General features: G+C 39.0%; 1 protein-coding gene across 8 annotated transcripts in view; it reads right to left on the bottom strand.

Moving 5' to 3' along the window:
- rapgef2b (Rap guanine nucleotide exchange factor 2b) overlaps positions 1–16,839 on the bottom strand; it is a 386,003-nt gene extending 369,164 nt beyond the window's left edge. For all 8 annotated transcript variants that reach the window (XM_062039897.1, XM_062039899.1, XM_062039900.1 and 5 more), the window contains exon 1: positions 16,401–16,839. In XM_062039897.1, coding sequence (XP_061895881.1) covers positions 16,401–16,469 — 69 coding nt within the window. In that variant the 5' untranslated portion in view covers positions 16,470–16,839. The remainder of the gene's footprint in view (positions 1–16,400) is intronic.
- Between the last annotated feature and the right edge of the window lie 6,682 nt (positions 16,840–23,521).

The raw sequence follows: 23,521 nt of genomic DNA, 5'->3' as shown, positions 1-23,521 counted from the left end.
TCCTTGAAACAAAGGTCTCACTCTCGTTAGCGTTAGCATTAGCCATTTTTGGCAATGTAAGCCTCTATGGAAGTAAGGGGACGGCACAAGCTAAGGAAGCTCCTGAGGGGCAAAGAGTATGTCTGAGCAAGGGGGAAAAAAATCAATGTTTTAATTTTTAAATCGTCTGCAACAAAAAACTTTAATATTTCAATAAAATCGATATATCGCCCAGGTCTACACCAATATGAACAAAAATTGAAAAAATTATCTTCTTTGATCATCTGAAGATGATGGACCACCGAGGTTAGTCAGTTGATTCCCCTGTTAAGTAACAATTGTGCAGAACAGAGGGTCAACCGGTCCATCTTAAGAGATAAAGATAGATCTCTCTCTAACCTTTCGATAATCCTACCAGATGAGCACCTTTAGAATGAACTATGTCAGCTAGCATTTTAATGGTAGACAACGTTAAATGCTATTTAGAAATACGTAAGAAGGTAAAGTAATCGCATTTACGTTAAGATCAATGTTTGCGCAGGCTTAGGACAAACAATCTCTGTATCATGATGAACCGATCAAGTGTTGGTCTAGATCCGATGCTACCGCCATACAGCTGCATGTAGATCACAATCAACCAGTCGCAGCAATCGGTTTCGCTGGACAGCAATAGAATCTCAAGACTATGTCTTTATGTTTTACCCAGACCCACATCCAAGAATGTGTGCAATCCAAGGAACCAACACATCACACCTTCCTTCCAAAAACACCTCATTTTAATTAATAACCAATCAGCAAGAAGTCTTTGTAAGCTAGACGTCAAATCAGTTTGTATTCTTTGCGGCTTAATTCACACGATGGTCAAGTAGCTTGAGCATAGCATTAAAACAAGTGAGAGTGAGTGTAGAGTTGGAGCAGAAAATGCTGTTCTGTTCTTGGGTGTTCTAGTCGTTCAAATAGAGAGATAGGGAAGAGCTTTAATAGAGTCCCGAAAGAGGTGGCTCATAGGTAAAGTCAGGGGAAAAACGAAAGTGCGGCAAACAAAATGGCTCCTAAAAATAATCCCTTTTATCATCTTGTGAAATACAATAGGACCATGCTGGTGAGAACAATTCATTTGTTGGACAAACATTCTGTGATGTAATCAAGTGTATTCTCTACTAACTATATTAATAGTGTTTGATAGAAGAACTAAACGTAAAGAAAGGACAATAGATTGCGTTAGTGTGTGTTCTTTTGCGGTTGCTATGCCTAAATATAAGTACGAAGACCTGGTTGTGCAAATAAACTAATGTCATGTTAAGTCCTCATAATAAATATTGTGATTGTTGGTCCAAGCCACTATATTTTCACTGATTCAGGTAAATAAACAGCAACCTAATGGGACTGGAGACCATCGCCTGAAACCCGGAAGTGCCCAAATGTGTCTCTAGGTCACATGATTGCAACCCACCTATTGGACAGTGGTTCTCAAACTTTCTTCGCCAAGTACCACCTCAGAAAAAACGTGTCTCTCCAAGTACCACCATAATGACCAACATCAAATACCGTATTGTAGTAGGCCTGAGTATTCATTAAAAACAAGCAAGATGTTTAATTTAGCAAATATACGGTAATATTACACACCGTTTGAACAGTAACACTGTGTTTTAATTAGGGCTGTCAAACGATTAAAATATTTAATCGAGATTAATCGTATTGTCCGTAATTAACTCAAAATTAAACAATCACAGAACGATAATTTTCTGTCATTAAGTGTACCCTACACAGATAATTTTTCAAGTTTTCATTCCATGACTGGACAATTACTTTGCTTTAATTAAATGTTTTTGTTAAACATTATGCTTTGTGAAACAGTTAATCATGAAAAGGATATGAACATGTTTTAAAGAGAATAAAAAAATACTTGCAGTGCCTTGGTGTCTTGCCAGTTTTTCCTATTTTGTCGGAATTAGAATTTGTATTCCTACTTTAGGAGCACTTGCATTTAGCAGTTTCATGCATTAATAACACAAAATGGGGATTATTGCGATCAATGCAGTGATTGTCAAAGATGTTAAGTGATATTTTTTCCACATGAATAAATGTTTCTGGTATTTTACACAATACATGTTGTACAAGTTAATAGTAGTAGTAGTTTATTTTGGACATGTTAAAAACAAAGCAAAAAAAATAAATGTAAAAAAGGAAATAATCTTGATAACATTACAGTAAGGTACAAAAATAATGAAAATAGAAAAAATGAAAACAAAGAAGTGAAACTTATTTACTCCCACTCCTTATTTTATCATTTAAATAACTTATCATCATTATTATTATATACAATTATAAATTTACCGGTCTTAATAGAATATATTATCAATAGAGATGTCCGATAATATCGGACTGACGATATTATCGGCCGATAAATGCTTTAAAATGTAATATCGGAAATTATCGGTATCGGTTTCAAAATTTCAAAAAGTAAAATGTAAGACTTTTTAAAAGGCCGCTGTGTACACGGACGTAGGGAGAAGTACAGAGCGCCAATAAACCTTAAAGGCACTGCCTTTGCGTGCTGGTCCAATCACATAATATCTACGGCTTTTCACACACACAAGTGAATGCAAATGCATACTTGGTCAACAGCCATACAGGTCACACTGAGGGTGGCCGTATAAACAAGTTTAACACTGTTACAAATATGCGCCACACTGTGAACCCACACCAAACAAGAATGACAAACACATTTGGGGAGAACATCCGCACTGTAACACAACATAAACACAACACAACAAATACCCAGAACCCCTTGCAGCACTAACTATTCCGGGACGCTACAATATACACCCCCCGCTACCCTCTACCTGTTTCCTTTCTATAAACCTACTTTTCTTACTTTTTGGTACCTGTTTTTGTGTCAGTCCTGAAAATGTCAAATAAAGGCATGGTGAAGATATTTACTTATGGTGCCATTTATGGGTTGGTTCGGGGGTCAGCAACCCGCGGCAGTCGAGACATTTTTAAAAAAGGATTGAAAAATGGAAAATGGCGGGAAAAATTATGTTTTTGTTTTAGTATGAGAGTCTGACGTCATACTTGCTGCGCGTTGCTGGGAGCCTTTCTTTCATTAAAAGCCGCCAGTGTCATCTTAAACCGGGGGTCAGCAACCTGCAGCTCTCGAGCCACATGCGGCTCTTTAGTGCCGCCCTAGTGGCTCCCTGGAGCATTTTTTAAAAAGGACTGAAAAAGGCAAAAGATGGGGGGGAAATATTTTTTTTGTTTTAGTATGTTTTTTGTTTGAGGACAAACATGACAGAAACCTTCCCAATTGTTAGAAGTACCACTGTTTAATATGTTTGTGTGTATGCTTCACTGATGACACTATTTGCTGAGCATCCTTTTGTCCTACTCATTTTGGCGGTTCTTAAGTTTGATTACATGTAAAATCTTCCACTACTTTGTCTCATTTTGTTCACCCAACGTTTTGTGCTGTGCGTGAGTGCACAAAGGTGCGCTTTGTTGATGTTATCGACTTGTTGGAGTGCTAATCAGGCATATTTGGTCAGTGCATGACTGCAAGCTAATCAATGCTAACATGCTATTTAGGCTAGCTGTATGTACACATTGCATCATTATGCCTAATGTGTAGCTATATTTGAGCTCATTTAATGTCCTTTACTTTTATCCTCTTTGCATATAATTTAGTTTTGCATGTCTTACATTATCTAATATTGGCTGCTGTTCGTGTGCCATGTTGTTCCAGACCACAGCAAACATTACCTAGCTTGACAAAGATTGTAATAAATCTATTAAAAGAAGACGTTTCCTTTAACTTGGACACACACATCTATACCTTTGGACATTAAAAGCCAGTCATTTCCAGGAGTTATCTCACCTTCTGAGTAGCCTCGGATTTACTAATGCTTTCTAATGTTGTATAAATGTGTAGAATAAATATTACATTTCAACATGCCTGTCAACGAAGATTTGCCTGCGACACATAGTCATTTTTTATAGAAGGCTAATATGGACACTTACATCATGTGTTGCCTTCATTAAAAGACTTATATACCGCTTTTCCTTTTTTGCGGCTGCAGACAGATTTGCTTTTTGTATTTTTGGTCCAATATGGCTCTTTCAACATTTTGGGTTGCCGACCCCTAGGTTAGTTTACGGGCCAAACTATATTGGGATATGAGATTGTATCCAGCACTCGTTTAGGGATGTTCTATGTTTAATTGAGCGTTGCAGGAGGCCTTATGATGGCAATGTGTGTATATGTATGAGTGCACATGTGCACGTTTTGTGTATTTCATATTTCTACTCAACTTTTGAAGTGCTACAAAAAATATTTTGTACTACTAATTTTTTTCCATTTAGTGAAAGTGAAAAAGCTCAGCACTATCAGATGAGGGTTGCTATTGTTGTGCACAAGCTTGCTAGTTGTGCGCAATACAGAGTTATTGCTAATCAGTTAGGAGTGCACAAATGCAGCGTGAAGAGGTTTGTGTACGCCTTCTGTAAGGGAAGGACCTCTTCTGTGACGCACAGCCTCATTAAAGTGCCTCGAGTGGAGAAAGCCATTTGTATTGGACACTGGTTTGCAGGAAAATTCCACATTCCTCAGATCAGTGGATGTACCAATGGGACTCACATTTTAGTTGTACCGCCAAGTGACGGATGCTAAGAGTTTGTAAAGCGCAAAGGATGGCCTTCATGTGTGCTTCAAGCAGTTATGGACGACGTGTGAATTGGAGACTAAATGTATTTATGACTTGCTGTAATTCTTATCTTATCGGTTTATGTATGTGTAATAACTTTACAATGTTGATTGTAGTGTTGTCCCGATACCAATATTGTGATACGGGTACCAAAATGTATTTCGATACTTTTCGGTACTTTTCTTAGTAAAGGGGATCAAAAAAATTGCATTATTGGCTTTATTTCAACAAAAAATCCTATGGCACATGAAACATATGTTTCCTATTGCAATTTAGTCCTTAAATAAAATAGTGAACATACTAGACAACTTGTCTTTTAGTAGTAGGTAAACAAACAAAGACTCCTAATTAGTCTGCTGACGTATGCAGTAACATATTGTGTCGTTTATACACCTATTATTTTGTTAAAATGATTAAGGACAAGTGGTAGAAAATGAATTATTAATCTACTTGTTCATTTACTGTTAATATCTGCTTACTTTCTCTGTTAACATGTTCTATCTACACTTCTGTGAAAATGTAATAATCATGTATTCTTCTGTTATTTGAATGCTTTACATTAGTTTTGGATACCACAAATTTGGGTACCAATCCGATACCAAGTAGTTACAGGATCAGACATTGGTCATATTCAAAGTTCTCAAGTGTCCAGGGATGTACTTTTTGAGTTTATAAACATAATATAAATGTTTTAAAACAAAAGATGTGATGCCAAAAAAACCTCGATGTAGTCATAGTAGTATCGACTAGATACGCTCCTGTACCTGGTATCATTACAGTGGATGTCAGGTGTAGATCCACCAATGGCGTTTGTTTACATTTTGATGCCGGTGAGCTACGGTGTGTAGTGAAGCATGTTTAGCTATTTCTCTTCCTGCAGGGATAATACTTGTAAGAAACTTACTTTATTTGTCGAGGATTAGTGATTTAGAAGTAGCTAAAACACTGCAGACTGTGGATGGACTTTAGCAGCTAGCTAGGTAGCCATGTCTTAAGGCACCTCTTCCTGAGGGTGTTTCGGTGTTTAAACTTCACCTTTATCTTTAGTTTTTACACCAAAATGTGTCCATTCTCCCTTTTCTGTCTACACACTGTGTCTGCTTGTAAGTACTCTGTGTGTGTGCGCTGCCGAACATGCTCGTCTGCTCGTAAACCAGCAATGACACGACGTGACGACGATGGGAGGCGTGTTGGGGTGGGGGACCGGTACTTTTTAGAGGTGGTATAGTACCGAATATGATTCATTAGTGTCGTGGTACTATACTAATACCGATATACCGAACAACCCTAGTTGCTTGTATTATTGATTATATGTGCTGTTGTTCGAGTTATGTTCAAGTTGTGTTTGTTTGGATTGAATGGGATCCATTGGCGGATTATATCCCGTGAAAGTGTCCTCTACCGCAGCACACACCCACTCAAGAGGTCTGGTTTTCAATAGCATAGTCTAGATGTCTTAGTCTGACTTTTCAAAAGCCAAAAAACATCAAATGAAGGTATTTCCATGTGTTGTAAAATGCTTATTTAAAGCCAAATTATTTGAGTGAGCAGACTAATTTAGTGTATGGAAACGTAGTCAATAGCTATGTGCACATGGACGCAATTAATCGGATTAAAAGCCTAAACGAAATAAAAATGCTTCATGTAAACACGCCATTCGAAATATTGTAACCCGATCACACACGGATTAAAATTGAATTCCGATCGAGACGGGTGGTTTATGCCGATAGTCATCCGGTGTTGAAAATATTCTTACTGCGCTTGACTTTTACGTCAGCTATACTTTGGTGGTGGAGTGGGGACTAAATGTATTAGTCTCCGAATGAAGTGATGGTCTTTCTGTCCCCCCCCCATTCACCATGTTCACAAGTAGGGTTATATGCTGTTGAGCTTGTTGCTGCAAAACCCAGACGAGAAAAAACTAAAGTATGTTCTAGTGTCATGAGTTGATGCCGCAATAAAAGGAGTGACCCAGTTGCCTTCTCAACGAGCGCTTTTATTCGCGACTTTACAGTTACTCCAAGTGCTAACTGCTAGCCTCAGGCACGTACACAGAATGTCGTAACATGAAGATGTGTGGCAACATAAATGGCAGAGAAAAGCTCCATTTCAAAAAGAGAGGTAAAACTAAAGTAGTGAACAGAAGAAAACAATTTATAAATACATACCGTTACAATGTCGGACAAGCAGAAATGTTCAAAGCCAAGTTTGTTTACAGTGGAAGTCTACTGATTAGTAGACTGCAGTGAGCAAACGCTTCCAAAAGATGGCGCCGTAGCAAAAACAATAACACACCTTTCCTATTCGGTATATGGTGCGCATATCAAAGTAAAGTATAGCCATTTAAGAAGGTGTGATGCATGAAAAATCACGTCATAATCGAATCGTTTTTTTTCCGGGTCCGTGTACACAGGAACATTCTAACCTGAATTATGATCAAATGAAATACAATTTGCCCATGTACATGTGGCTAGTGATGACAAAAATCCAAAGAAAGGCAAGCTTGAAGGCTCTTGTACAGATTGTATTTGACTTTCATTTCGTCACTCATTTCTCTCAGCGACTTCCTCCAATATTGATTTATCAGAGCAGACTGGCTGCAAGCAAAGGTCACTGACACCATCTAAAAGCAAGAAAACACAGCTTAAGTATGCTAGACAGTTTCACTTGAATCTTCTTTAAGCCCGGTATATTTTGTTGCGCTTTTAAATCTGGCAGAAACACCTTTGAAATTGTTGAAGCAAAACCGACATCATCATCAGGTGCAGGATGCGGTCACACCTATCGACATTTGTGTGAGTCACACTCTCACTTCAACATGACACGATGAAAAGACACAGCGAGAAAGCGAGAGCAAGCCTTTGTTCCTTTGTTCCCCGTGAAATTCAACACCTCGGCTTACAATTCAATCAACAATTGGACTTGATAATGAAGTCAGGTGGAAAATAGCAACAATGGCCCGAAATGAATGGAACACTAATGAATACGATGGAAGCACCAGATGATCAGATCCTATTCAATTGTGCCAGTTTTGTTTTGTAGAAACTGCTGTGTTCTATATTTAAATATATGCCAAAAATTTGGAAATACATGAGATCTTTGAATCATATATTTTAGCCCATTTCTAGTCTAGAGCTGAAAAAAGTTGAGAAAAAACACTAAATTGTTCTTATAAGAGGTACATTTTCATAAAAAACTAAGAGGTCCTGTATCTCCTCTTTGATTATTCTTAGTTTTATGGATTTGGTCTTATGGATTTGGTCTTTTCAACTAATCACATCTGACAAACAGAACTTCTAAGATCCAAATTGATGATTGGGCTTCGGCCTATGCTCGCTTGTCCTGTGGTGTCCCTCAGGGTTCAATCCTAGGACCAATCCTGTTTTCAGTGTACATCCTGCCCATTCAACACATTTAAAAAAATATAATAAATCATATCTTTATGCGGATGATACGCAAATCTATGTCAGTTTAAAGAAGAAAAGTGACACAAGTTTAAAATCACTTTTATATTGTCTTGAGGACATAAACAGGGTTGGCAGTAAACTTTCTAAACTTAAATGAGAACAAGACAAAAGAGGTTTATTTGACTCAAAAGTCAAACAGAATGCTCCCCCCAGTGACCTGGACTCACTGATGCCTATTTTAAAACCCACAGTCGCAAATTGTGGTCTTAAGTTCGACAAAGATTTTAAATTGGAACATCAGATAAACTCCGTTGTTCGATATAGTTTTAATCATCTAAGACTCATCACATTTGGACTACTGCAACTCCCTCTACGTTGGAAAGAAGATTGCAGTTAGTCCAAAATGCTGCTGCTCACCTTTTAACTGGCACTAAAAACATTTTAGCATCCCTTCACTGGCTCCCACTTCACTTTAGAATTAATTGAAACATATTGTTTTGTTTTTAAATCTCTTAACAGATTAGTGCCACAATATATGTCAGACCTTCTAAAAATGTACACCCCCCCCCCCCCCCCCCCCCCCCCCCAAGGTCTCTGAGGTCAGCCGATCAGTTTCTTCTTGTCGTCCCAAAAGACAGTTTAAAATCCAGAGGTGATCGTACATTTTCTGCTCTGGCTCCAAAACTTTGGAACAACATCCTTCTTGCTATTCCCACTTTAATGACTTTTAAATCCCGTCTTAAAACATATTTTTACTCTTTGGCTTTTAAACCAGCATGAGAGTTGTGTGATTTTAGTCTGGTTTTTTTTCTCGGATGTATTTTATGAAACTTATTTTCCGGACCATAGGGCACACTGCTGATGAATGGTCTATTTTCGAGCTTTTTTCATATATAAGGCGTACCGCATTATAGGGCGCATTAAACGAGTCATATTATCACATTTTTTAAAAGACTTCCTTGTGGTCTACATAACATGTAATGCTGGTTCTTTGCTCAAAATGTTGCATAGATGATGTTTTACACATCATCTTCAAGTCACTTTCTGACAGTCTCTTCAGGATGCACCATTTTGTGGGCAGTCTTATTTACGTGGCTCACCTTCGACAGAGTCTTTTCTCCGTCATCTTTGTTGTAGCGGTGTAGCGTGCAAGGACGGGAGTGGAAGAAGTGTCAAAAGATGGCGCTAACTGTTTTAATGACATTCACACTTTACTTCAATCAATAACGGAGCAGCATCTCCTCATAGGGAAACAACAACAGCACCGGAAATGTGTCCTGTGAAACAACGTCCAACCGGAACTCTCTAACAACTAAAGTTCCTTGGGTGAATAATGTAAAACTCACTACACCGGTATGTTTTAGTGCTTTTATGGTGAGTTTACTGACAGATATAAGTAAGAACTTTACACTACTTTATATTAGAAATGGCAACAGTGGAGGATGAATGTCACATAACAAGAAGATAGAGAAAAAGAAGACGCTTATCCACTACGGATATCAGACTACAAAGGCAGACACGCACAATTTTTCAGGATTTATGCAGATCTGAAATACAGATCAGCAGAAAAGTTGCTCTTGCATAATATTGAGAAACAAAACGGCAGATAATGTCTTACCTTATACACACACCATAATAATACTCCTATGTTGAAGCACAGTACAATCCATCAAGTGGTGTGGCTTCATAGCTTACCAAAGTCCTACTAAAACATGTTGATAGATTTTTGAGTGCCGTGTGTAATGTTCTATATTTTCAATGGAACATATAAAATGTTGGTGTTGTTTACTTGAGTCATATTGCAGTCTACACGTATCTCTTATGTGTGACTGCCATCATATTGCAGTCTACACATATCTTTTATGTTTGACTGCTATCTACTGGTCACACTGATCATTTCACCATGTACCAAATAAAATAGCTTTGAGGTCGGTAAGCAAAACCAGAATTATTCCGTACATTAGGCGCACCGGGTTATAAGGCGCACTGTCATGTTTTGAGGAAAAAAGGGATTTTTAAGTGCGCCTTACAGTCCGGAAAATACGGCATTTATTATTTTATAGTTAAATGTTTTATATTACTGACTCACCTGCAGCACTTTGTGAAACTTATATTGTTTTTTGAAATGTGTTATATAAATAAAGTGGTTTGGCTTGGATTGAATAATCAAGTGAATAGCCCAGGTTTTTAAAAGTCCAGTGCTTTAGGCTTGTTTTGCTAAATCCCAAATAACTGATATCAACGACCCATAAAAACACTTCATTATTTATGAGTTATAAATAATAAATGATAACTGGGTTATACTTGTATAGCGCTTTTCTACCTTCAAGGTACTCAAAGCGCTTTGACACTATTTCCACATTCACACACTGATGGCGGGAGCTGCCATGCAAGGCGCTAACCAGCAGCCATCAGGAGCAAGGGTGAAGTGTCTTGCCCAAGGACACAACGGACGTGACTAGGATGGTAGAAGGTGGGGTTTGAACCCCAGTAACCAGCAACACTCCGATTGCTGGCACAGCCACTCTACCAACTTCGCCACGCCGCCCCCGAGTTCTGCTTTATGATCAAATAATGGTGCATATGAATCACAGGCTATGTAATGTGAAGAACCTCCGTCTGGTTTAGCTTTCAAGCCGCTGTGACCACGAATGCTTTGCCGCCGCCACCACCAATTGCATCACGTTGTGGTCTATTGATTGTCAATTGTGTGCAAAAAGCTAAATCAATTGGAAGTGGAAGTGGCGTTCAAGCGAAAGGGAACCACTTTTTGGTTGTTACACTGGGTTTAGAACACATGTTACACACAGGAAACATGCTAACGTACGGAGGAGAAATGTGTGAGACAAACAGGGTAAATATCAGGGTTTTATACTGCCCATTCCCATCACCCATGAGTGAGATCAATACTTCCTTGTGGTCCTAATAACATGTAATGGTGGTTCTTTGATCAAAATATCATCTTCAGGCCACTTTCTTACTGTCTCTTCAGGATGCGCCCGTTTGTGAGAGGTCTTATTTACGTGCCTCCACTTTGACAGCATCTTCTCCCCGTCATCTTTGTTGTAGTTTTTAGCGCTTCCATAGCGAGTCTACTGACTGTTTAAGTTCAAACTATATGCTACTTTGTATTGGAAATGGCAACAGCGGAGGATACATGTGCATGTACGAGCCAGTCTGCCCCACAGCAAGAGACTGGCGAAAAAGAAGGAGCTTATTGACTACAATGGCGGACGAGCACAGAATACTTTAGGTAAATATATAAAGTACCATAAATGGATAATCTGCCGACATCACCCGGAAGCATGAAGGAAGGTAAGATTGTTTTATAAATATCTCTGCAACGCCTTCACGGTTATATTTAACATTTTCGGTACTTATGCAGATCCCAAATACACAACAGTAGGTACCAATAGGTAAAACAAAGTTGGTTTTGCATAATGTCACCTGTAGTCCCACACATGTTTAAGCTGTTATACAGCTAATTGAAGCATTCACACATACGCTTTTTCAACTTCTTCTTCTTCTCCAGATCTTCCACATTTTTCACCCGATTCAAACCATTCCAACTTCAAACTGTTCAGCCTATTCGGGAATCACGGGCTTTCCCTTGACAAATTCCAAAAATTCCCAGATTTCCCAGAATTCCAGGACATTTTCCCCTTTCAAAATGAATTGGCCATTTTTCAAACTTCCACCATTTCCACATTTTTCAACCGATTCAAACCATTCCACCTTCAACACATTCCACTGTCCTGGAGATTCAAACTACCCTTTTTCCAAGTTCCAAAAAAGTCCAGGATTTTCCAGAATTCCTGGTTTTCCGAAGCTCTATTCCCACCCTTTTTTCTGGCGACTACTCCTCCCACATTTTTCAAGCCACTGCAACTGTTCCACCGTCAAAACATTCCTCTTAATCAAGAAAAAAAAAAAAAGAAGTTGTTTTTTGAACTGGAAAATTTCCCGGTTTTCTCGAAATTCCAGGAATTCCGTAATACAATTTTGTCAATTCAACATGTTACTACTTCAACATTTCTCGACGGATTTGAAAAATTCCAACACCAACCATTTCAACTCGTTCAGACCATTCAAGTTTTTTGACCATTTTCCAAAAAATTCCCAATTTTCACGAAATTCCCTAATACCATTTTCTACTTCAACATTTCTTGCCCGATTTAAACAATTCCAACACCAACCAATTCAGCTCATTCGTGCTCCTAATAATTTCCCCAAAAATCACGCTTTTCCCCAAATTCCCGGGAAGTTCCTATTGAAATGAATGGGACATTTTTTCCAATTTGCACAATTCCCACATTTTTCTACCTATTCAAAGCATTCCTACATCAACACATTCCACTCATCCTGGACATTCGAACAAACACTTTCCCAAGTTCCAAACCAAATTCCGGTTTTCCTGGAAATTCAAACTCTTCAACATTCAAACTATTCTTACATTCATACTACATTCTGTCAGCATTTCACTTCAACTTCAGCATTGGAGCATTCACACGCAAGTCCTTCAGGAATTGCCTCATCTAGTTGCATATTGAAATAGTTGATCTGCATTATATACAATAGAATAGATGACAGCCCATACAAATGATATTAGGGCTGCAACAACTAATCGATTAAAATTGATTATAAAAATAGTTGGCGATTAATTTAGTCATTGATTCATTGGATCTATGCTATGCGCGGAGGCAATTTTATTTTATAAACATTTATTTATAAACTGCAACCTGTACAAACAGCTGAGAAACAATCATCAAAATAAGTATGGTGCCAGTATGCTGGTTTTTTTTCAATAAAATACTGGAAAGGATAGAAATGTAGTTTGTCTCCTTTATATGCCGTGCCAGCAACTTGAGGGTTGCAGGTTCGATCCCCGCTTCCGCCATCCTAGTCACTGCCGTTGTGTCCTTGGGCAAGACACTTTACCCACCTGTGCCACCCACACTGCTTTAAATGTCACTTAGATATTGGCTTTCACTATGTAAAGCACTTTGAGTCACTAGAGAAAAAGCGCTATATAAATATAATTCACTTCACTTATCCGATTATTAATCGATTAATCAAAGTAATAATCGACAGATTAATCAATTATCAAATGAATCATTAGTTGCAGCCCTAAATGATATTAGCAGTCCACTTGATGGTAATAATGTCTGCATTGAAGGTGAACATGCAGAAGAATGAGGTTCCAAGGATCCAACACATGATTGTTTGCAGCATAGTTGCGACATGTAAGGGACAAGCGGTAGGAAATGGATGGATGTATGAGTAGAGATATAGTTGTGAGACCCAGCATGCATGTAAGGAACAAGCGGTAGGAAATGGATGGATGGATGTATGAGTAGTAGTTGTGAGATCCCAGCATGCATGTAAGGGACAAGCGGTAGAAAATGGATGTATGAGTAGTAGTTGTGAGACCCCAGCATGCATGTAAGGGACAAGCGGTAGGAAATGGATGTATGAGTAGTAGTTGTGAGACCCCAGCATGCATGGAAGGGACAAGCGGTATAAAATGTATGTATGAGTAGTAGTTGTGAGACCCCAGCATGCATGTAAGGGACAAGCGGTATAAAATGGATGTATGAGTAGTAGTTGTGAGACCCCAGCATGCATGTAAGGGACAAGCGGTAGGAAATGGATGTATGAGTAGTAGTTGTGAGACCCCAGCATGCATGTAAGGGACAAGCGGTATAAAATGTATGTATGAGTAGTAGTTGTGAGACCCCAGCATGCATGTAAGGGACAAGCGGTATAAAATGTATGTATGAGTAGTAGTTGTGAGACCCCAGCATGCATGTAAGGGACAAGCGGTATAAAATGGATGTATGAGTAGTAGTTGTGAGACCCAGCATGCATGTAAGGGACAAGCGGTATAAAATGGATGTATGAGTAGTAGTTGTGAGACCCAGCATGCATGTAAGGGACAAGCGGTAGAAAATGGATGTATGAGTAGTAGTTGTGAGACCCCAGCATGCATGTAAGGGACAAGCGGTAGGAAATGGATGTATGAGTAGTAGTTGTGAGACCCCAGCATGCATGGAAGGGACAAGCGGTATAAAATGTATGTATGAGTAGTAGTTGTGAGACCCCAGCATGCATGTAAGGGACAAGCGGTATAAAATGGATGTATGAGTAGTAGTTGTGAGACCCCAGCATGCATGTAAGGGACAAGCGGTAGGAAATGGATGTATGAGTAGTAGTTGTGAGACCCCAGCATGCATGTAAGGGACAAGCGGTATAAAATGTATGTATGAGTAGTAGTTGTGAGACCCCAGCATGCATGTAAGGGACAAGCGGTATAAAATGTATGTATGAGTAGTAGTTGTGAGACCCCAGCATGCATGTAAGGGACAAGCGGTATAAAATGGATGTATGAGTAGTAGTTGTGAGACCCAGCATGCATGTAAGGGACAAGCGGTATAAAATGGATGTATGAGTAGTAGTTGTGAGACCCCAGCATGCATGTAAGGGACAAGCGGTAGGAAATGGATGTATGAGTAGTAGTTGTGAGACCCCAGCATGCATGTAAGGGACAAGCGGTATAAAATGGATGTATGAGTAGTAGTTGTGAGACCCAGCATGCATGTAAGGGACAAGCGGTATAAAATGGATGTATGAGTAGTAGTTGTGAGACCCAGCATGCATGTAAGGGACAAGCGGTATAAAATGGATGTATGAGTAGTAGTTGTGAGACCCAGCATGCATGTAAGGGACAAGCGGTAGGAAATGGATGTATGAGTAGTAGTTGTGAGACCCCAGCATGCATGTAAGGGACAAGCGGTAGGAAATGGATGTATGAGTAGTAGTTGTGAGACCCCAGCATGCATGTAAGGGACAAGCGGTATAAAATGGATGTATGAGTAGTAGTTGTGAGACCCCAGCATGCATGTAAGGGACAAGCGGTATAAAATGTATGTATGAATAGTAGTTGTGAGACCCCAGCATGCATGTAAGGGACAAGCGGTATAAAATGGATGTATGAGTAGTAGTTGTGAGACCCAGCATGCATGTAAGGGACAAGCGGTATAAAATGTATGTATGAGTAGTAGTTGTGAGACCCCAGCATGCATGTAAGGGACAAGCGGTAGGAAATGGATGTATGAGTAGTAGTTGTGAGACCCCAGCATGCATGTAAGGGACAAGCGGTATAAAATGGATGTATGAGTAGTAGTTGTGAGACCCCAGCATGCATGTAAGGGACAAGCGGTATAAAATGGATGTATGAGTAGTAGTTGTGAGACCCCAGCATGCATGTAAGGGACAAGCGGTAGGAAATGGATGTATGAGTAGTAGTTGTGAGACCCAGCATGCATGTAAGGGACAAGCGGTATAAAATGTATGTATGAGTAGTAGTTGTGAGACCCAGCATGCATGTAAGGGACAAGCGGTATAAAATGGATGTATGAGTAGTAGTTGTGAGACCCCAGCATGCATGTAAGGGACAAGCGGTATAAAATGTATGTATGAGTAGTAGTTGTGAGACCCCAGCATGCATGTAAGGGACAAGCGGTATAAAATGGATGTATGAGTAGTAGTTGTGAGACCCAGCATGCATGTAAGGGACAAGCGGTATAAAATGTATGTATGAGTAGTAGTTGTGAGACCCCAGCATGCATGTAAGGGACAAGCGGTATAAAATGGATGTATGAGTAGTAGTTGTGAGACCCAGCATGCATGTAAGGGACAAGCGGTATAAAATGTATGTATGAGTAGTAGTTGTGAGACCCCAGCATGCATGTAAGGGACAAGCGGTAGGAAATATGAGTAGTAGTTGTGAGACCCCAGCATGCATGTAAGGGACAAGCGGTAGGAAATATGAGTAGTAGTTGTGAGACCCCAGCATGCATGTAAGGGACAAGCGGTATAAAATGTATGTATGAGTAGTAGTTGTGAGACCCCAGCATGCATGTAAGGGACAAGCGGTATAAAATGTATGTATGAGTAGTAGTTGTGAGACCCCAGCATGCATGTAAGGGACAAGCGGTAGGAAATGTATGTATGAGTAGTAGTTGTGAGACCCCAGCATGCATGTAAGGGACAAGCGGTAGGAAATATGAGTAGTAGTTGTGAGACATGTTGCAGGTCTGCTATGCTAAGTAGCCCCGATTATCTGTGCTGATAGGCGGCTTAGCGGGATGCAGCCATACGTGGCCGACACTAACACACATTTGAAGGCATTGAATTACAATTGACATTGTAGTTAGTTGGCATTGTAGTTAGTTGACATTGTAGTTAGTTGACATTGTAATGAGTTGACATGGTAATAAAGCTGCGTAATGTCGGAGGGAAATGGTCAGACCTGTTGCGTCCTCTCCGCCGGCTTCATCATCACCGCTGCCCGAAAGCTGTTATCCACATAGGACGCCATTGTTTGCCAGACGTCGCCAGGAAGTGGCTTTGCAATAAATTCCTCTGAAAGAAGAAGTGAGTTGAGCTCCAAGGCGTCAGGTTGTGGAAGAAGGCTGAGTTAGGAGGCTGCTAAGTCCAAAGTGTGCGAGTGTGCCAGGCAGCCATTCTTGTGGCGGCACCACTTTGCTAGCGACCAGGACACCTTCCGAGTAGCGAGGGGAGAAAAGTCCGCTAACCAGACGACAATATCATGATGGTCGCTTCTTCAAGAGGTAGATGGACTCACGGACAAAACATGGTGCGCTTTTTACGGTCAACGGCCCCGGGAAGTGCAGCTATATACGCCGCCACTGCGCTCTGTTGTGTGCCACCATGGTGACTGAAGCAGGCGTCAGGGCGGAAGCTGACAACATCCAGCACTTCCGGTGCATCTTTTCAAAATAAAAACATTTTGATCATATGCATAACAATAACAACAACAACGTAAATACATCAATTGTACACCGGTTAAAAATATTAAAGTTTCTTGACATGTGTTTGAAACTGGGATCCTTGTGTCATTTCCTGTTCGAATCTTCTTGTAATTCGGAGCTTTCACACCAATGTCGTCACACTCATGGGCCAGTCCAAAAGGGGAGGTGCCGTTCAGGGCCGCTAGAAAAGGTAGGAAAAGATACTTCAGCACCATCTAGCGTTATTAAAACAACATATATCTTTTTGCCTGATAAAAATATTAGACCAGTGATGTACCCCCTGTGAAATGTTTTTTTAATTCAAGTACCCCCTAATAAGGGCAAAGCATTTTTGGTTGAAAAAAAGAGATAAAGAAGTCAAATACAGCACTATGTCATCAGTTTCTGATTTATTAAATTGTATAACAGTGCAAAATATTGCTCATTTGTTGTGGTCTTTCTTGAACTATTTGGAAAAAAACATATAAAAAAAACTTGTTGAAAAATAAACAAGTGATTCAATTATAAATAAAGATTTCTACACATAGAAGTAATCATCAACTTCAAGTGCCCTCTTTGGGGATTGTAATAAAGATCCATCTGGATTCATCAACTTCATTCTAAACATTTCTTCACAAGAAAATAAATCTTTAACATCAATATTTATGGAACATGTCCACAACAAATCTAGCTGTCAACACTGAATATTGCATTGTTGCATTTCTTTTCACACTTCTTTTTGACAGACATTTTTTAAAAATCTCACGTACCCCTTGGCATACCTTCAAGTACCCCCAGGGGTACGCGTACCCCCATTTGAGCACCACTGTGTTAGACCACTTTTTCTTTTCGACTGAGGTCCGCACACTGAAAAATCAAAGCCATTTTCAAAATCCATAACAATATAGAGATTTCCCCTCAAGTCGGGTCCCGGATACCCGGAAGGGTCTCAGAAATTAAAATGTAAAAAAAAAAAAAAAAAAAAAGAGTAATATGTTATTATTTTAGTGGAGGGAAAATAAACCCTTAAATCTCTGGATCAACTTCAAAATCTGTCGATATAAACATTTTGTTTTGTTGTATGCTCTTTTTTATGGCAAGAATACAAAATATGATATATTTTTGCCCCAAAAATTCAAAAGGGCAATACTTGATGGGAGCCTTAGGTCAATAATTATTTTTCTTAAATTTATTATGTTCAAATTATTATTTTTTGAGCAATGTGTTTATAAATAGACTTGTCCAGGGTGTACCCCACCTTCTGCTCGAGTGCAGATGGGATAGGCTCCAGCACCCCCCAAATGGGACAAGCGGTAGGAAATGGATGGATGGATGGACAGTTTAAAACAGTTGTCCCCAAACTATGGCCCGAGGACCGGATACGGCCCGCCAGCATCCAAAATCCGGCCCGTGGGAAATCCCAAAGTTTTTTTATTTTTAATTTTTTGTAATTATTATTTTTGTTCATCTATTCTTCTTAGCCCGTTCATTAATCCATTTTCTACCGCCTGTTACTGTCGGGGTCTCCTAGCGACCCAGGCAAACCATGTTGTCTAAAAATGAATTTTCCCATGGATAACATGACATCATCAAGTCAAGTGCACGCTCTTCCAGTCAGTTAGTGCGTGAGGGCAAAACACGGTGAAATGGTTAAATACATTCCTTTTTTTGTTCAGTGTATAATCTGCAAAGAGACAGTGGTGGTGTTGAAAGAATGACAAATTCAGCCACACTATGAAACTTGCCACGGAGCTTGTTAGGCAAAGTGAGGGGAGGAAGGCGGCCCAGCAGAGTAGCATGCTACGCCAAACAGAGTAGCATGCTACGCCAAACAGAGTAGCATGCTACGCCAAACAGAGTAGCATGCTACGCCAAACAGAGTAGCATGTTACGCCAAACAGCGTAGCATGCTACGCCAAACAGCGTAGCATGCTACGCCAAACAGAGTAGCATGCTACGCCAAACAGAGTAGCATGCTACGCCAAACAGAGTAGCATGCTACGCCAAACAGCGTAACATGTTACGACAAACAGCGTAGCATGTTACGCCAAACAGAGTAGCATGTTACGCCAAACAGAGTAGCATGTTACGCCAAACAGAGTAGCATGTTACGCCAAACAGAGTAGCATGTTACGCCAAACAGCGTAGCATGTTACGCCAAACAGAGTAGCATGTTACGCCAAACAGAGTAGCATGTTACGCCAAACAGAGTAGCATGTTACGCCAAACAGAGTAGCATGTTACGCCAAACAGAGTAGCATGTTACGCCAAACAGCGTAGCATGTTACGCCAAACAGAGTAGCATGTTACGCCAAACAGAGTAGCATGCTACGCCAAACAGAGTAGCATGCTACGCCAAACAGCATAGCATGCTACGCCAAACAGAGTAGCATGCTACGCCAAACAGAGTAGCATGCTACGCCAAACAGCGTAGCATGCTACGCCAAACAGAGTAGTATGTTACGCCAAACAGAGTAGCATGTTACGCCAAACAGAGTAGCATGTTACGCCAAACAGCGTAGCATGCTACGCCAAACAGCGTAGCATGTTACGCCAAACAACCTGCCATCTGTCCCCACCAGCTTCAAGGTACATAAACTAATTGCAAGCTGTGGAAAGACTTAACTGATGGGGAGTTTGTAAAGAAGTGTTTGAACGCTCGAAAGATGCTCTGAACGTGGTGAGTCTGTCCGCATCTACAATTACCATATAATATATATATATATATATATATATATATATATATATATATATATATATATATAGAGAGAGAGAGAGAGAGAGAGAGAGAGACAGAGAGAGAGAGAGAGAGAGAGAGAGAGAGAGAGAGAGAGAGAGAGAGAGCCCGCCCCGGCCTGCCTGTCAGCTTTATGTTACTAGTTTCATGTTACATTTCACTTGTTTGCTCTTCTATTCCGCTTTTTTATATATTTTTTTAATGCGCCCCAGCCGTTAAAACTTTAGCTGTGGGCCACAAATGGCCCCCGAGCCACACGTTTGACACCCCCGTCTTAGACTGTGGTACCTGGTTATGACAGCATTAATATATTTGCACAACAACGTTGATATTTTGTTACAAGTTCACTGATGCACGATGCTTTATTGTTCTTCCCGGAAGGACAGTTGATGCACGGTTGATGCACGGTTGATGCACGGTTGATGCACGGTTGATGCACGGTTGATGCACGGTTGATGCACGGTTGATGCATGTGGGCTTTTCTTGATAGGAATAACAAACAATGGCCCGCTCGCTCATTTGATGGAGCTCTCCTGCACGTAATGAAGACAGATCAAATGATTAAAGCAATCGCTCCTCAGGGGAGATGATGAATAATCAGCGGGGGACAACTCAAGCCAAGTCGCCCTGGCTAAAAGTGCAGCCTTGAGTCAAATCACTAAAATGTGTCATTATGGAAACTAGATTGCATGTAAATGTGAGTTCAGATCAGTTTTTTTGTCAAAGCCTTAACATGAATTGTTCACTACAAATACCTCAATGTGTCCACTGAAGAGTGAAAGCATTTAATAATGAGGTATTTTCATCATTTTCATTTTCAAAAACCAATACAACATATTCTGTAACCCTCAGGCCAGAGCTGGGCAAATATTTGGACCCGGGGGCCACATTGAGAGAAAACATGTGTCTGGGGGTCCAAAGTGTATGTGTGTATACATGATATATACACATTTAGATGTACAGTATGTGTGTATAAATGATATATACACATTTAGATGTACAGTATGTGTGTATAAATGATATATACACATTTAGATGTACAGTATGTGTGTATAAATGATATATACACATTTAGATGTACAGTATGTGTGTATAAATGATATATACACATTTAGATGTACAGTATGTGTGTATAAATGATATATACACATTTATCTGTACAGTATGTGTGTATAAATGATATATACACATTTAGATGTACAGTATGTGTGTATAAATGATATATACACATTTAGATGTACAGTATGTGTGTATAAATGATATATACACATTTAGCTGTACAGTATGTGTGTATAAATGATATATACACATTTAGATGTACAGTATGAGTGTATAAATGATATATACACATTTAGATGTACAGTATGTGTGTATAAATGATATATACACATTTAGATGTACAGTATGTGTGTATAAATGATATATACACATTTAGATGTACAGTATGTGTGTATAAATGATATATACACATTTAGATGTACAGTATGTGTGTATAAATGATATATACACATTTAGCTGTACAGTATGTGTGTATAAATGATATATACACATTTAGATGTACAGTATGTGTGTATAAATGATATATACACATTTAGATGTACAGTATGTGTGTATAAATGATATATACACATTTAGATGTACAGTATGTGTGTATAAATGATATATACACATTTAGCTGTACAGTATGTGTGTATAAATGATATATACACATTTAGCTGTACAGTATGTGTGTATAAATGATATATACACATTTAGATGTACAGTATGAGTGTATAAATGATATATACACATTTAGATGTACATTATGTGTGTATAAATGATATATACACATTTAGATGTACAGTATGTGTGTATAAATGATATATACACATTTAGCTGTACAGTATGTGTGTATAAATGATATATACACATTTAGGTCTCCCTTCTGATATTGCAGGTGCCACACATTTTCAATGTCTGGACTACAGGCAGGCCAGTCTAGTACCCGCACTCTTTTACTATGAAGCCACGTTGATGTAACACGTGGCTTGGCATTGTCTTGCTGAAATAAGCAGGGGCGTCCATGGTAACGTTGCTTGGATGGCAACATATGTTGCTCCAAAAGCTGTATGTACCTTTCAGCATTAATGGTGCCTTCACAGATGTGTAAGTTACCCATGTCTTGGCCACTAATACACCCCCATACCATCACACATGCTGCCTTTTACACTTTGTGCCTAGAACAATCCGGATGGTTCTTTTCCTCTTTGGTCCGGAGGACACGACGTCCACAGTTTCCAAAAACAATTTGAAATGTGGACTCGTCAGACCACAGAACACTTTTCCACTTTGTATCAGTCCATCTTAGATGAGCTCAGGCCCAGCGAAGCCCACGGCGTTTCTGGGTGTTGTTGATAAACGGTTTTCACCTTGCATAGGAGAGTTTTAACTTGCACTTACAGATGTAGCGACCAACTGTAGTTACTGACAGTGGCTTTCTGAAGTGTTCCATGTGGTGATATCCTTTACACACTGATGTGGCTTGTTGATGCAGTACAGCCTGAGGGATGGAAGGTCACGGGCTTAGCTGCTTACGTGCAGTGATTTCTCCACATTCTCTGAACCCTTTGATGATATTACGGAGCGTAGATGGTGAAATCCCTCAATTCCTTGCAATAGCTGCTTGAGAAAGGTTGTTCTTAAACTGTTCAACAATTTGCTCAGGCATTTGTTGACAAAGTGGTGACCCTCGCCCCATCCTTGTTTGTGAATGACTGAGCATTTCATGGAATCTACTTTTATACCCAATCATGGCACCCACCTGTTCCCAATTAGCCTGCACACCTGTGGGATGTTCCAAATAAGTGTTTGATGAGCATTCCTCAACTTTATCACTATTTATTGCCACCTTTCCCAACTTCTTTGTCACGTGTTGCTGCCATCAAATTATAAAGTTAATGATTATTTGCACACAAAAAAAAAAGTTTATGAGTTTGAACATGAAATATGTTGTCTTTGTAGCATATTCAACTGAATATGGCTTGAAAAGGATTTGCAAATCATTGTATTCCGTTTATATTTACATCTAACACCATTTCCCAACTCATATGGAAACGGGGTTTGTATATATATATATAAATATATATATATATATATATATATATATATATATATATATATATATATATATATATATATATATATATATATATATATATACATATACATATATAAATAAATAAATACTGTATGTACAGTACAGCCAAGGTTACTTTGGTTTATCCGTTATACAGTGCTCAATACCAGGGTAGAGCGGAATATTTGTTAGGTCAGGAAAAAACACAGAGGCTATTTCATCCCCACAAGCCTGTTTCAGGGAATTTTCAGGGAAACCTGCGAAACAGACTTGTAGGGATGAAAAAGCCTCTGTGTTTTTTCCTGACCAAAGTAAAATATATATATATATATATATATATATATATATATATATATATATATATATATATATATATATATATATATATATATATATATATATATATATATATATATATATATATATATATATATATATATATATATATATATATATACAGTATATACACATATAAAGTACATGTATATTCATATATTACTCATTGATAAATGATCAATCCTAAGTGTGATGTGGCCCTCAATGAAAAGGAGTTTGACACCCCTGCCCTCGAGCAAACCTCAATTTTGGTAACTGTTAAAGACCCTGGGGACCAAAATGGATCTCTGTCATTAAAGCATTAAAACTACTGTAAGTCATTTATCTTTTTTTTTACTCCTTTACTTGTTTTATACTCTTTTATTTTATTTTATTTTTTTATTTTTTTATTTCATTGCCTAATGCATATTTGATTAAGTTCAGATCCGTTC

The sequence above is a fragment of the Entelurus aequoreus genome, linkage group LG28, assembly GCF_033978785.1.
Source record: "Entelurus aequoreus isolate RoL-2023_Sb linkage group LG28, RoL_Eaeq_v1.1, whole genome shotgun sequence".
Taxonomy (NCBI): domain Eukaryota; kingdom Metazoa; phylum Chordata; class Actinopteri; order Syngnathiformes; family Syngnathidae; genus Entelurus; species Entelurus aequoreus.
The sequence above is the reverse complement of the archived record's forward strand: the minus strand, read 5'-3'. Positions and strand labels throughout refer to the sequence as shown.